This window comes from Terrapene carolina, unplaced genomic scaffold (genome assembly GCF_002925995.2).
Source record: "Terrapene carolina triunguis isolate 2854851 unplaced genomic scaffold, T_m_triunguis-2.0 Scaffold236, whole genome shotgun sequence".
NCBI lineage: Eukaryota > Metazoa > Chordata > Testudines > Emydidae > Terrapene > Terrapene triunguis.
In genome coordinates this window covers 15078449-15092748 of record NW_020664587.1, presented here as the reverse complement: position 1 = coordinate 15092748, position 14300 = coordinate 15078449, and the positions used below count along the sequence as shown (strand labels likewise).

Sequence of the window (14300 nt, the reverse complement as noted above, 5' to 3'; positions counted from 1 at the left end):
CCGGGGCGCCCGGCTCTGAGGGCAGAGGGGAGGGCGGCGGCGGCTGCACAGAAGTAAGGGACGCAATGTTAAAAGGGATATTTGTCAATATCACTTTTCACAGCAGACAGCACCCCATTGCCGTCCTTCTGTGCTACTGCTGCCACCCTGGGGCTGACAGCCGGAGCCCCGCCCCATCCAGGTGAGGGGTTGAGGGAGGGGGAAGGAGAGCCTGAGCCTGGGGGGCGGGGCTCTGGCTGTGAGCCCCGGCGCAGTGGGGCTCCAGCTGTCCCCTTAATCCCCGCTTCCCAGGTGTGCACGGCCCTTCAGCGTGAGCCCAGCCACCCGGGGCTGAAAGCCAGAGCTCTTCAGAAAAAGCACACGCTTGGGCCTCCCTTGACACATTCCCCCGCCTCCCTGGGGCGGCCCGCCCCCTAGTTTGAGAACTGCTGCTCTACGGTAATGCCAGTAATAATCAGGGCCACTGAAAACCATCCTCTCAGTAACTAAACGTTGTTCCCGTCTGAGGGCAGCTGGGCAAAGGGAGGTTGTGGCCTCACTCCAGTGACCCTGTTCTGTGGGTGACTAGGTGGACCCCAGGCTGCCTGGCAGCGGAGAAATAGCAGGGAGAGCGCAGAGCGGAGTGGAGATAGTCTCCACCACTGAAACCCCACTGCTGTAGCTGCAGGGCCATGAAGGAGGCAGCCGGCCTGTGGGAGCATTTACACTGGTAACAGCTTCCTCCCCAGGTAGGGTGACCAGATGTCCCAATTTTATAGGGATAGTCCCGATTTTGGGATCTTTTTCTTATTAGGCTTCTATTACCCCCCAACTTCTGACCTGATTTTTCATATTTGCTGTCTGGCCACCCTATCCCCAGGGTCTCGGAGTGGCTGGGCATGGAGGGGATTTGCCAGTCGGGGTTCTCCGTGGAATGGGCTGGATTTCGCTGGGTGGTTTTCCCATGTTGGGATCCATGGGGAGCTGGCAGGGCAGGCAGACCCCCTCCCTTCCGCTCCATGTGGGCTCAGCCTGTTTTCTTCCTCACCGTGCTGATGTTTCTGGGTGGGTTGGGCGGGTGGCAGATGGAACCGGCTAGTAACCTGGCATGCCATGGGCAGGGATTGAGTGTTGGCTTCCTGCAGGCAGCCGTGCCAGCCTGCCCCTCAATACTGGCCTGCCGCGTGTCCTGCCACTCCAGCGCCAGGGCCCCACATTGTCCATTGTCCAGCTGTGCTGAGGACCGGGCTAGAGAGGAGGTGGCGGGTAAGGACTGAGGGGCATCAACAGAGCTGTGTGGAAGCCTGGGGCTGTGGGTCAGGATTGAGATGCAGCGGCAGAGCTGAAGGGAAACCTGCCTCGTGCTGGCCCATGCTCTCCCTGGCTCTATCAATCGCTCGCTGTCAGGCTTCCAGGCTGCTCTGAGGCTGTGGCTCCCATCCCATCCCGTGTGCAGAGAGCACATGGGGAGTGAGCTAGCTCTGCTCCCCGGCCCCAGCGGCGTGCTGCAGGAGTGCAGCTTAACAGGGCAGGGGCTCTCCGAACCCCAAAGCACCTGCCTCACCTGTGCACCCCATCTTGCCAGGGCCTGCAGTTGGTGACATGACCTATCCAGCGCTTACAGCTCCGTCCAGGCCCTGGGCTAGCCCACCAGGAGTCCTCCCCGGCCTGCTCTGTAGCGTGCACCTCACAGGCCCTCGCAGAGCTCCCTGGCTCCCGAAGGGCAACCCCCAGGGACTGCGTGCCCCAGCTCCAACCCTGCCACCGCACCCCCTCCGCCAGCCCCCTCCCCTGCACACACGTGCCTCTTGGACAGCCAGCGTTGCTGTCCCAGAGGCAGCGCAGAAGCCGCCCCCGGCTGAGGCCTTCCAGCCTGAAGGGGAAACCGAGACTCTGCCCTCTGGCTCTTGGGCCAGATCCAGGAGTCTTCACCTGAGCTGCTGTCTGAGGAGCATGATTGAAAAATCAGGCCTGCGGGCGTGTGTGTCCACGCCCCTCGTGGGGCCAGGCTTCCCGGCTCTTCGCTGAGCAATGCTGCTGTTTGTTTCGCACCACTTAGCACAGATTGGAAAAATGTAAATGATCTGCCTGCCTAACGAGCCCATCAGCTCCGGGCCTTCCCCTCCTGCCGTTGGCCCAGCTCCAGCCTCTCCATGGTAGAGGTGCCTGGCCCGCGCTGCGAACGGGGTGGGTGGGGGGGGAGTGGGCCTGTGTGTGTTGGCACATGCGTGTGAGATCTCTGGGGCCAGATCCTGTCCGCATGCTGGTCCCTTTCTGCCGCCCTGGGTCTGAGAGAGGCCTGGCAGGAGCCAGCCCAGCGCTCTGGGGGATCCCAGCAGGGTTGCCCCACCCTGGTGTCATTCCAAGGGACAGGAGATACTTTGGGCCAAATCTTGCCCCCAGTTACGCTGGCGTAAATCCACAGCAACGCCACTGGCTTTAGCAGAGCTACTCTGGATTTACACCCGTGAGTCAGTCTTTGCGCATCACTCCATGCTGCGGTGTGGGAAACGGACGCCCTGGCTGATCTGTGGGGCCAGGAAGGGCCACATTCGGCGCTCGTGCTGCTGTAAATCTGGGGCGTCGCCACTGGGCTTCAGTGGGGTCACTCCAGGTTTGCGTAGGAGGGAGCAGAACTGCTGTCCCAAGATGCAATGGGGCAGTGGGTCTCACTCTTCTAGGCCCCAGCCCCAGTGGCTCCCCTGCCACTTAGACATCTGGGCAGAGCAGGAGGTTGTTTGCTGTTTGGCAGCGCCTGGCAGCCTTGGGGATGAGAGGTGCCAAGCAACCCCAGAGGTTGTGCTCAGCTCGGGTTCGTTGACGGTGTGTTTTGCCCGCGGGCACATATGTGACTGGGGTGGTCAGGGCACGAAAGTTTCCACCTTCTCGTTGGGGCATGGCTCTGTCACAACCAGTATCGATGGCTTCTGGCAGCTGGAGCTGCCCCCTCTTCCCGTGGTGGTGGCTAGCTGGGTTTCAGGCAGGGGAGATAGCAGAGAGGTTTGTGGGAAAACGAAATTCCCATGAGCCTCCTTGGCCCTGCCTCAGGTTCGATCTCATTGGGCTGAGCCGCTCCAGGTGAGAAGGCTCCGGCCGGGGATTCCCCTCGCTCTGCTGCGGCCCCCAGGAACGGGGAGTCGAATGGCCAGCGCTGGAGCCTACGCAGGGCTGCTGGCTGGATTCCAGGCTGGTTAGCTCAGCTGTCACTCCCTATCTCCGGCCCATCTGCCCGACGCCGGGCCCAAATCACCGCAGCTCACTCGTTGGCTGGAACGAGAGGAATGAAGGGATTCTCCAACATTGGCTCATCAGCTCTTCCCTGGCCCAGCCTTGAGCTACTGATTGCTGCCTGTCTCAGCTGGCGGATGCACCCCTTGTGCTGTCTGCTCCCAGAACGCTGTCTGGGCACCTGACCGGAGCAGCCCTCTCCTGAACTGCTCTGCCCTGCAGAAGAAGCCCCCTCCCCAGGAGCACTGGAGGCTCCGAGGTTTCGGCTAAGAAGCCCCAGCAGCATGAGGCAGAATTATGCTTCTTGGAAACAAACAAAGCCAACAACAGGGCCAGTCGCCCCAGGACAGCCCCAGAGCCGTCCTCTGCTCGTCTCCTCCCAGAAGGTCTCTGTGGATGCACTGACACCCCTCCCCCCGAAATGTCCATATTCCCATGTATCCCCAGAACCCAGACCGTCCCAACACAAAGAAATCTCCAGCGCCGGAAACAGCCCCACAATGAAACGGCTCCTGTGCAGTCGGACATCCCAAACAGCGCCAGGCTTCCTCACTGCTCCACACTCAGCACGTGTACACACACACTCAGGTACACACACACTCGTGCTCAGGCAAACACACACATACACACACGTGCAGATACACACACACACACACTCGCGCTCAGGTACACACACATACACACACTCAGATACACCCATGTACACACACAGATACACACACACTTGGGTACACTCACACTCATCCACACTTGCCTATGCACAGTCTCACCCACCCACAGAAGAATTAACTAAGCAGAGATGGGCCAAACCGAGCCCCATTTATCCAAAGTCCCCCCACCCCCAGTTGTCGGGCTCTGGTCACTACGGCACCAGGCTCCAGGCCAGCCCAGTCTGGAGGTTTGCACCTCTCCCAGCCTCACCCGTCTCCCATCGTCCCCCCTGGATTTTGGGTCAAACCACCTGCCAGCCCCGCTTCCAGCTCCTCGGCCTGTGTGCAATACGAGATGGGGCCGGGCTCCCACTCTGCCTGGCTGGGAGGGTGCAAACACCCCTCTCCCCCTCCCCCCCATAGGCTTTTGCCAGCTCCCTTCCCAAGTGGCGGCCATGGGTGTTTAACCCTTTAATGCCTGCATTAGCGCTGCCGGCCGGCCCCTCTGCCTGGGTTCCATGATAGGTCACCCTTTACCAATTAAAAACTAATTAGCCCTTCTCCCTCTTTCCCGGGTGGGGGAGGGGATGGCCAGGTTCTCCTGGCCCCTTCCCCATCCGCTCGCCTTCCCAGCCCAGGCTACCCGAGTGGGGACGTGGCAGGGGAGCGAGAGACGTGGGAAATGGACCCACTCTCATTCCCGTGTTCCCTCTGAGTGGCCGGAAAGGCGCCTTTGTCTGTCTGGGTCTCTGGTCCCCTTCCAGCTGCTTTGCTCTTGTGCTCATAGCCCAGGGCATGCTGTCCCATCACCGGAACCTGGTCAGGACCCCGGGGGCTGGCGCCATTGGGACGGTGCCTTGGCAGAGGGCCTGGCCATGGCTGCGCCGGCCATGGGTGGGATTTGGCCCAGCCTCGCCTGCTGGGGGTGCTGTGAGGTGGGAGTTCCTCAGCTGAGACGCCTGTGCCCAGAGAGCCCGTGCAAAGGGACGAGGGTCGAGGGGGGGGGTTGGCTGGTGTGGGGGGCAGTGAACAGACTGGGGTGGGCCACGCCAGGGGGCTGTGGGGCACTGAGCGCGGAGGCTGTCAGGGGTAAGGAGAGAAACGAGGCTCTCTCTTTGAGGGCACTGAGCTTGCCCAGGCCAGCTGGCCTTTGTTTGGGAGTTGGGGGCAGGTTCTGACCCCCCAGCTGTGCAGTGCTGGGAAGCCAGCTCCAGCCGTTATGAGCTGTGCCTGGCAGCTCAGCAAAAGGAACCCCACCCTGGGAGACACGGGCCCCCCGAATCCACTTCCCCTTTGCAAAGAGGAAGGCAGGGTGGTGGGAGCTGAGCCGCAGAAGGCTCACAGGGGCCCCCCAGAAGATCCGATGCTTCTGTCAGCTCCAGGAACCCCTGAGCAGAGCCCAAGCCAGGCTGGAGCAGCCGTCAGAACAGGAAGTTTCTGGTTCTAGCAGAGCCGGCATCAGCAGGAGAATGGCCCATTTCACACAATCTCCTCCCTGTTGGAGTGCGGCCTCGCTGGGAAGCAGAGGAAGCGGGGAGGGGAGTGAACCAAACTCTGCTGACATGCTTTGGGGCAGAGACGGGCTGAATCAAACCCTGCGAGGCCCGGAGCCCTGGACTTTGGAGGTCAGATCCGGTGCCCTGGACTTTGGGGCTCGGGTCTGAGCTGCAGGCTGTGGGGAGGGATGGGGGAAGGGCTGTTCCTCTTGTGGACAGTATGGTTTGCGCCTGCCTGGTGTGGTGCTCCCAGTGGCTAATGGGGAGTGGGTCCTGCAGCCAGCAGGGGAGAGAGGCCCTGTCCATAATGGCTATAAAGAGGATTCTTGTCAAACCGCTGGACACAGACAGACCCTGCGGTTCCTTCGGGCTCTCGAGCTTCTCTGTCCTAGCGTAGCGTCTCCCCGGTGTCCTGCCCTGGACTGTGCAGCCATGGGCTGGATGGCTAAGTCTGCTCCACCGCCATGCAGAGGTGACGCGTGGGGGGGGGGGGTCACCTGGGGTCACAGCCCCCCCAGATTTCTACCAGGAACCCCTGCTGCACACCACCAGAACCTTTACATTGTGCCCCCCACCCGCAACTATCAACCGTTCCGCGTCGTCTCTGTCCCCAAGCGCGCTCCACTGCCCCGGGCTCCCTGACCCGACCCCTCTCCATGGGGCTCTCCTCGCTGCAGGTGCCGCAGGACGAGTGGAGCAGCTACCCAGCGGTGGGGAAGGACGGCGAGATCCCCTGCCGGCGGATGCGGAGCGGCAGCTACATCAAGGCCATGGGGGACGACGACAGCGGCGACTCAGAGGCCAGCGCCAAGGTGTCTCCCAAGGGCTTGTCCCGGCGAGATGGCTACCGCCGCTCCTCCAGCGTAGACCAGGCCAGGACCAAGTAAGAGAGGGCCTGAGGGGCCAGGCCGGCTCTGAACCGCCTCTGGGGATGCAGGCTTGGAGAGGGGCAGGGAGGTGGGGTTTGGGGAGAGGATTTTGGAGGATGTGGGTTTAGGGTGGGAGAGGAGTGGTCTGGGGAGGATGTTGGGGCGGTGGGTGCAGGGACTTGGGGGTTGCTTTACTTAGGCTTTAGTGAGAGGTGGATTCCAAGGGTTCTCTGGCAGGGAATTCAGGTGAAAATACACAGTTTATTTTTTTAAAAGTGAAACTCCATAAATCCAGGGATTTCAGCAACCTTCCCACGCATCCCACCCCCCTGCAGATTTGCAACTTAAACATCCTAGGCTCAGGTTAGTGCAGGGACACTTGAGTATGAAACTGACCAGCCTTACAAGATTGCACCCCATTGTGCTAGGTGCTGCACATACACATCAAAGGAGGAAGTCCCTGCCCCGTAGATCTTTCAGTCTGGGAGAGCTGGGGCGTGGGGGAGAATTTCGAGGCAATTAAAATCTTTCAGTTTTCTTTGTCCTCCATGAATGCTAGTACATAGATTTTGCACTAGGAAATGGTCAGTTTCGCAGGGCTGCCATAAACAAGAAATGCAAGTGTTCGGTCTACTTTCAAGGACCCAGAGTTTCAGAAACGCTTGTTCAAAACGCCCGTGGGTTTGATTGCGTGGCTCTGCTCAATGATATCCAGCTTACGTGGACATTTGCATGTGCAATTATTGCAGCTGTATTTGCATCTAAGGGCCTGATCCTGTGCTTGGATCAGTGGGCCCAGACCTAGTTCAGGAAGGCTCTGTGTGGGTGCAGGGTGCACATGAGGGGATCTGATTGCAGGATCGAGCCTTAGGTGCACAAGTGTCTGGGCATTTTTGTGCATGCAGATCTGTGAAACCAGGACAGTGAGTGAAAACCCAAAGTTAAAATAAACTGTATTGGGGTTCAGAAAAAGTTTGAACTGTTTGTCTCTCTAAGGGTTGGGTCTTGTCTATGCTGGGATTTTAGCCACTGCTGCAAACCCCTGGCTAAGAGGGATGCAAACACAGTTTGCACCAGCACAGGGGGATTTCACATGGGTGCAGTTTATCTCTGTAGCAGGAGTGGGGCAGGGAAAAGAGGAGGGTACTGGGGTAAACTGCAATAGTGCAAATCATGCTGCGGTTTTTAGACTAGGGGTTTGCACTGGCGTAAATTGTAGTGCACTGGTGAAAACAGTGTTTGTATTAAGAGTTTGTACTAGTGTCAATTATGCTGGACTGGGGCAAATTGTGTTTAAACTCGAGGTTTGCACCATTGCACATTGCACTAGAGTGGTGTAAATCAGGCCTGCAGTAGGAGTTTGCACGGTTGCAGATTGCACTGGGCTGGTGTACATTGTGCTGTGTTAGGGGGTCACATCAGTCCCTGTGTCGACATGGCTGTAGTGCTCTCAGGTGTTGGTGGCCCAGGTAAGGACACACCTGCTGGTTAACCTGCTCTGTTTCTCTCAGTGGCCTTGCCCCTTTGCCAGCCCCGCACTGCCACCATGGGTCTGCTGCCTGCCCTGCTTATCGGCACCTCCCTCTGCTGTGGAGGTGCGTGATGATCTGAGAGCCCAGCCTAACCCAGCGAGGGCTCTGGGAATCCCCTCCTTGCTCCGGGGCTGTCTGGGGGGACTGTAGAGGTGGTGGTGAGCTCGCGTTGGGATGGCGGGCGGGGACGATGATCTGCCAGGTTCAGGGGGCAGCAGCAGCAGCTGCAGACAGGAACCCAGTCACTGGGCTGTTTCCAAATGCTCTGCTTGAACGTGTTGCTTCTGGTCCGAATCCTTTTTCCCCCACTGTCTCTCATTAGGTTTGCAAGTAGGCACTATTCTGATTCATATATCTGTAACTGTCCCAGCTGCTGCACCCCGCCCAGACTGCACCCTCGGGGACAGGCCTACGGACGCTCCTTCACCACCGGCCAGGTAAGGTGGGCAGTGCCCGTGGCGGCGCCTGGCTCTCGTGCCCTGACTGCCCTGTGCCCACAGTCGCTGGAGCTCATACGCTCGGGCTGCTGAAGGAGTGGCTGGAGTTGAGGAGAGCTCTGCACGCTAGGTGCTGAGTGGAGCCCACTGGAGCTGGGCATCGGACTCGAGGTTCCCAAGTGGCAGCAGCGTCTGAGACGCGGGACGGGCCTGGCTGCTCTCCACTGACCCTTCTGTGGCACATGGACACCTGACCCCTCACGTCCCACCCACCCCTGCGTTGCATGTGCTAATCTGCAGCATGGCGATGCTGATTCTTGGGGAGGCGGCAGGCTTCCCTGCATGCATCAGCGAGGCTCTGCCCCTTCCTCGCAATGGCTCTGCTTCTGCTACCCGTCTGGCCAGCGCTGTCCTTTCTCTGCTCATACGGTAACGCAGAGTGCTGTCTGCACGCTACCGGCCTTTCCTCCGCAGCCCTGCCTGGGCCGGCCGTGACCCTCCCATTGGTGGCCATGCAGAGCGCTCTCATGTCTTCCCCGGGGCTTGACTAGCCGCAAGAGGCGGCTCTCGTTCTTGGCCCCTCCTCTCTGCTCCCAGCATAGGCTGTTTATCTGCCCCTCCTTCTGCGTGCATGTTAGCCCCAGGGAATGGTACCCAACTGATGCGTCTGTAGGATGGGGGCAGCCCTAGGCGGCCCTTCCAAAGTGCTACATTCTTGAGTCCCTCCAGAATTGGTGAGGGGATTTCAGCGTCCGGGGCCCTTTCACTTGCTGGCCTCTCTGCCAAGCTGAGCTCCACATTTTTCGCCAGCTGAGGTTTTCTCTCCCACTGATACATCTCATAGAGGGCATCAAACGAGCACTAGGTGCTAATGACTTTGGAGGACACTAGTGACTTGAGCTGGATTCAAACCAGCGACCTCGTAGTGCAGGGCTCCCCGAGCCGTCCAGCACCAACGAGGAACCTTAGTGTAGTGCTGTGATAATTCAGAGTTGGTTTGGATCAGCTTCCCCAAAAGTCTGGACGCTACTCTGAACTCTGAACCTCTTGGTTGTGCCAGGCCTGGCTGGTAACATCTAGGGAAGAGCTTGTCTCTCCCATAATCCCAGTGCTGCTTCTCACAGTGCTGCCTGGACAGACTTCGCCTCCCCTCAGAAATGGGTTTGAATTTTGGGTGACTGTCCCAGTGCCGCGTTTCCCCAGCAAACACCAGGGCCCCCTGCAGTCACTGTGCTAACTCCTGGGCCCGGCACCAGGATGTGGACAATGATGTCTGCCTGCTCTCTGTCAAGAGCAGAGGTAGAGAGACCTTCTAGGTGCTCCAGGGACATGCTGCAATGGATGGAAACCTTGACTGGGAGTCACCCCCCCTCAGTGGGTCACAGCTGGGCTCCAGGCAGCACCTGCACTGAAATAAAGCCCGGCACGATCAGTCGGACCTTTCCCTCATGGCAGATTCTCATGCCCCAGAGGAGGTAGCTGCCTGGTACCAGGGCTCAAGAGCTGCAGCAGAGGGCAGAGGCCCTGGCAGTGGGCCGGAGCTTGGCAATGGGACTGGCAGACTTTCCTCTCTAGGTCGCTGGGTCAAATCCAGCCAGGGGGACGGGAACAATTGGCATCTTGGCAGCCTGTGTGCAATGAGTTTGGTGGGTCTCGGTCGACTTCCCAGTGGACAGGCGTCCGCCTCAGCGAAGCCAGCGTGTGCCACGCTGACTGGCAAGCTCAGCAGAGGCCAGGGATTGCTGGGGGTGTGGAGATCGAGTGCCCATCTTGCCCCTCCAGAGGGAGCTCCGTAGGGGGCAGGGTGAGGGCGGCTGGCTCTGCATTGCTCTGCCTGGTGAAGCCCCAGGGTCCCCCGCTGGCTGGAGTCAAAGGGTCTGGGTGACTAGGGAGGGGTGGATGCAGGGCCCTCACTGTGCCGGCCATATCAGTATCACCTCTAGCCCTGGAGCCGCCAGCGGGGGCCAGAGCGAGTCGTTCCCTGTAGCCCCTCTGGTATCTCCATGGAGGATGGCGCTGGGCGGGGGCCAGAGCGAGTCGTTCCCTGTAGTCCCTCTGGTATCTCCATGGAGGATGGCGGGGGCGCTGGACCCCGTCAGAGCTGCCCAGGCCCCTCATCTGCCCCACTCTCCCCTCAGATCAACGAGGAGCTGAACCACCAGTTTGAGGCGGTCTGCGAGTCCGTCTTTGGCGAGGTGGAGTCCCAGGCCGTGGAGGCCCTGGACCTGCCTGGCTGCTTCCGCATGCGGAGCCACAGCTACCTGCGGGCCATCCAGGCGGGCTGCTCCCAGGACGACGACTGCCTCTCGCTCTTCTCCATGTCCGTCCCGCCCAGGCCAGCCATCACCAACAGCATTCTGAAGCCCAGCACCTGTGAGTCCCTGCCCCTGCCCCACGGCGCTGCTCCCAGGGGCCCTTCACTCTTACAGGGACGGGTGGGTTGGGCAATCCTGCTGGGACCCAGAGGGACCTCACACCCACCCCAGCCCCTTCCCACAGAGGGACCCCCCCGGACCACCTTCTCCCCCTTCCCACAGAGGGACCTCCTGCCAGCCCCTCCCTTTTCCCACAGAGGGCCCCCACACCAGCCCCTCCTCCTTCCCACAGAGGGCCCCCACACCAGCCCCTCCTCCTTCCCATGAGGGACCCCCTTCAACTCCTTCCCACAGGGGGACCCCTCACACCAAACCCCTCCCATTCCCACATAGGCACCCCCCTGCCAACCCCTCCCCATAGAGGGACCTGCCCACCTACCTCCCCCTTCCCATAGATGGCACGCAGTGGGCTCACCACTCCAGCTTCCCACTGCCGCACTTTGCCGCCATCTTGAACGGCTTTCTGGGATGCCCTCCAAGGGCCGGGCTAAGCTGCCCGTGGGCTCACCCGCCGTGAGGCTGCGGGTACTGCCAGCCCCCAGGCAGCTCTCTGGCCGGCTGGAAACATCAGCTTCACTGAGGTGGCATCTCATGTGGCTGGCACATGTCGCTCCAGCCAGCCAACACCCCTATCTGTCTGTCTGTCCGTCAATCCTCCTGCCTGGTCTCCACCTTCCTCTCTGCATTTATTTTGGGTTTCCCCTCCTCTCTTCCTGTCTTTCTGTTTTTCTCCTTCTCTCGTTTCTCTCTCCCTTTTTCCGTCTGCCTGCCTGCCTCATGACGTGTGCAGCACAAGAGCGCACTGATCTTCCCTCTCATTGGAGGGTCGTCTGGTCCCTTTGGGTTTAGTGGACGAATTGGCCAAGCAGCCAGTCCAAAAGCAAACGAAACTTTTATGCCCCTCGCCACAAGCTCACGGTTAACTGGCAGGGCGTGTGGGGTGTGCAACCTTTGGTGGTGCGGCAACGTAGGGCCAATTCCTCGGCTGGTGTAAACGGGCCTGACTTCAGTAGCTGAGGATCTGACTGCTAGGCCGGGCACACCATGGGGAAGCCGGAGGAAGAGGCGGGATTGGCCGGTGTTCGCGTCCGGAAATGAGAACGTGTCTCTTTCTCATGTGACTTTTTATCGTGTGCCTCTCCCACAACAGCCTTCAGTTACAGAAAAGCGCCGCCTCCCCTCCCTCCAGGAATCAAAGCCAAGCCCTTGATCTCAGTCACGGCACAGAGCAGCACTGAATCCACCCACGAGAGCTACCTCCCCAGCGAGGTCGCCCGGAGCCCCTCGTGGTCCAAAGACGCCGCGGCTCGCTGCAACTCCACGGAGAGCTTGGAGAACTCCAAGGTGACCGCCATCTCCTTGGATCTGCCTCCCGTCCAGCCCCGGGGCTCTCCCAAGCCGTCCACACTCATCATCAAGGCCATCCCGGGCCGGGAAGAGCTGAGGAGCTTGGCACGGCAGAGGAAATGGCGCCCGTCCATCGGAGTTCAGGTAAGTGTCGCTCGCCCCTGGCTCCCCGGAGCCTCCCACTCTTGAACCTGGGCCTAAGCCCATCTGGATCCAGCTGCCAATGCTGAACGGTAGCCCTATGACTCAGGGCTTCCTGGGGACCCCAGCACTGGCACTTCCAGGCTTGGCAAGTGGGGCTCTGTGCAGGGTCCCAATGCATGGTGGCTTGCCTTCCATTCAGCCATCCCGTCTCTTACCCTCAGTGAATCTTGGGCTGCTCCAGACCAAGGTCTCACCACCACGACCTGGCTTTGCAGCCGTTGCCAAGACCTGCTGCAAGCGGCATCCTGTCTGCATGAAATGGTCTGGCCAACAGGCAGTGGCAGCACAAGGTGCCTTCCTGCCACGGCCCCCCGCCGTACCTCATCTTTGACCAACAGGGCGAGAGGAGACTCCAGTCTCCGTGGCCCTTCATCTCCGTGCTGGGAGCTCCTGGAGCTGCCTGGCCATTGCTTTCGTCAGCGCTTTTGTTTCTCTGGCTTTCCCACTGCTGCGCCACTGCATCCGCTGACGGAAATTAAAAAGCATGAGTCTATTGCGCCCGAGGCTGTGCAGCGATTCTTCCCCGACATGCTCTCCCTCTGATCACCACCGCAGGTTGAGACTATATCTGATTCTGACACAGAAAGCAGGAGCCAGAGGGAATTCCACTCCATCGGGGTGCAAGTGGAGGAAGACAAAAGGTACGGCTGGTTAAATGCAGCTTTTATCGCTCCATCCCTCCAGGAGCAGGGCTTAGCGCAGCCGCCGTGCCGGCTGGATTGTTTTCACACAATGCCTCCCCCAAACTAAACATTGCTAACGTGCGCCTCTTCTCCGGAGCGTCCCAAGAGCTCGGCAGTTTCTTGTGCTGACTGCTAAGTACAGCTGTGTTTCCTCGCTAGCTCATAAATCAATGGGCAATGCAGGCAGCAGCCGGGCAAGCTTCCCTGAGCAATATGCCTCATCCCTGACCTGATGTCATTCTAGGGATGGGTAGGTAGGTAGGTCAGTCTCTGGACCATTAAGCTGCTTGGTCGGTCAGCTGTCAAAGAAGGTGCTGATTGTGATGAGCAGGGAGGTTGTGCTGTGGGCACTCGTCCGCTGCAAAATGGATGGAGGCCCAGCAAACTCACGTCACACAGGTCAGCAAGTCGTCACAACTTTTGCTCACTCCTAATGGATTCACATCTGCACCCAAGAGGCCAGAGGCTCTGGTACCCTGTTACAGCCCCCTCCTGAGCGGCTCACTTTCTTATCAGCACGTTTGTTACCCTGGGGCCCTGATTGGTATGCCAGAACACCAGCCGCAAAGCATGTGTTAACCTACATGCTGGGCTGGGACTGAGGGATTTGCAGCTGTCTGGATTCCCTCTTGCTGCAGGTGTGAGCAGTGACTCTGGGATTGAGCCCTATGAGATGTGTTGTGCCTGCAGTTCAGCAGCTGCTTATCTGCCCGTGGTTCTGATCCAGATCTGAGGTTCAGTTCTGGGGTTTTGGATCTGCCTGTCATAGAGGCCCCCGGTTCTGATCCATCAGAGGCCATCAGTACCTGGACCTGGGGCTGAGCAAGGCTGAGTATGAGGCATGGCTGTGATGTGAAAGTAGCTGTGACTCAGCTGAAGAAGCTGAGATGCCAAGTGGAATCCAGTTGAGACCCCCAGAGATGGCCGCCAAAGGGGCCCTTCACATGGCCCACGGGGGCTTGTCCAGCTCTGACCCAAGCCCCTCCTCTCAGAGAGACAGCGCCTCAGAGGCTGGGCTATTCTGGACCTGCTTGTTCACCCTCCCTGCCTCCCCACTCCTTCCCGCCCACGGCCGAGTCACTGAGGACGAGGCATCTGAGGGGAACTTGACAATGTTCCTTCTCTTTGCTTAACAAGGGGCCTGAGCGCGTGTTCCTCTCCCCGTCCTTCAGCATCCATCCAGGGCCTGTTACCATAGAAACAGACTAGCGCGCGCAAGCAGGAGAGAAGGCATTGAAATGAGGGAACAGGAGGAAGCGGCTGTTAGCGGGCTGTCCCCATGGACAGCCAGGAGCTCAACAGCTTGTGAGCCTCCCAGCGCAGCTTCCCCGGAATGGGAACCAGCATGGCCCCTCGCTCTGCTCCTGCAAGGGGAGCGGTGTCCCGGCTGGGCAGGGTGGGGAGGTGTAGGGTCACACTGCAGAGGGGCAGCGCAGTCCCAATGCATGGGGTTTACAGTCAGTGAGCTCCGAACTAGGGCCCTTAGACCCTCCCCCCCCC

The 14300-nt window shown here is 59.7% G+C and overlaps 1 protein-coding gene across 1 annotated transcript in view; it reads left to right on the top strand.

The window, feature by feature from the left end:
- Positions 1-14300, top strand: part of DLGAP3 (DLG associated protein 3) — a 26186-nt gene that overhangs the window by 6994 nt on the left and 4892 nt on the right. The window contains exons 2-6 of the mRNA XM_026657160.1: positions 6031-6236; positions 8077-8191; positions 10330-10564; positions 11717-12057; positions 12673-12758. Of these exons, the coding sequence (XP_026512945.1) occupies positions 6031-6236; positions 8077-8191; positions 10330-10564; positions 11717-12057; positions 12673-12758 (983 nt within the window). The remainder of the gene's footprint in view (positions 1-6030; positions 6237-8076; positions 8192-10329; positions 10565-11716; positions 12058-12672; positions 12759-14300) is intronic.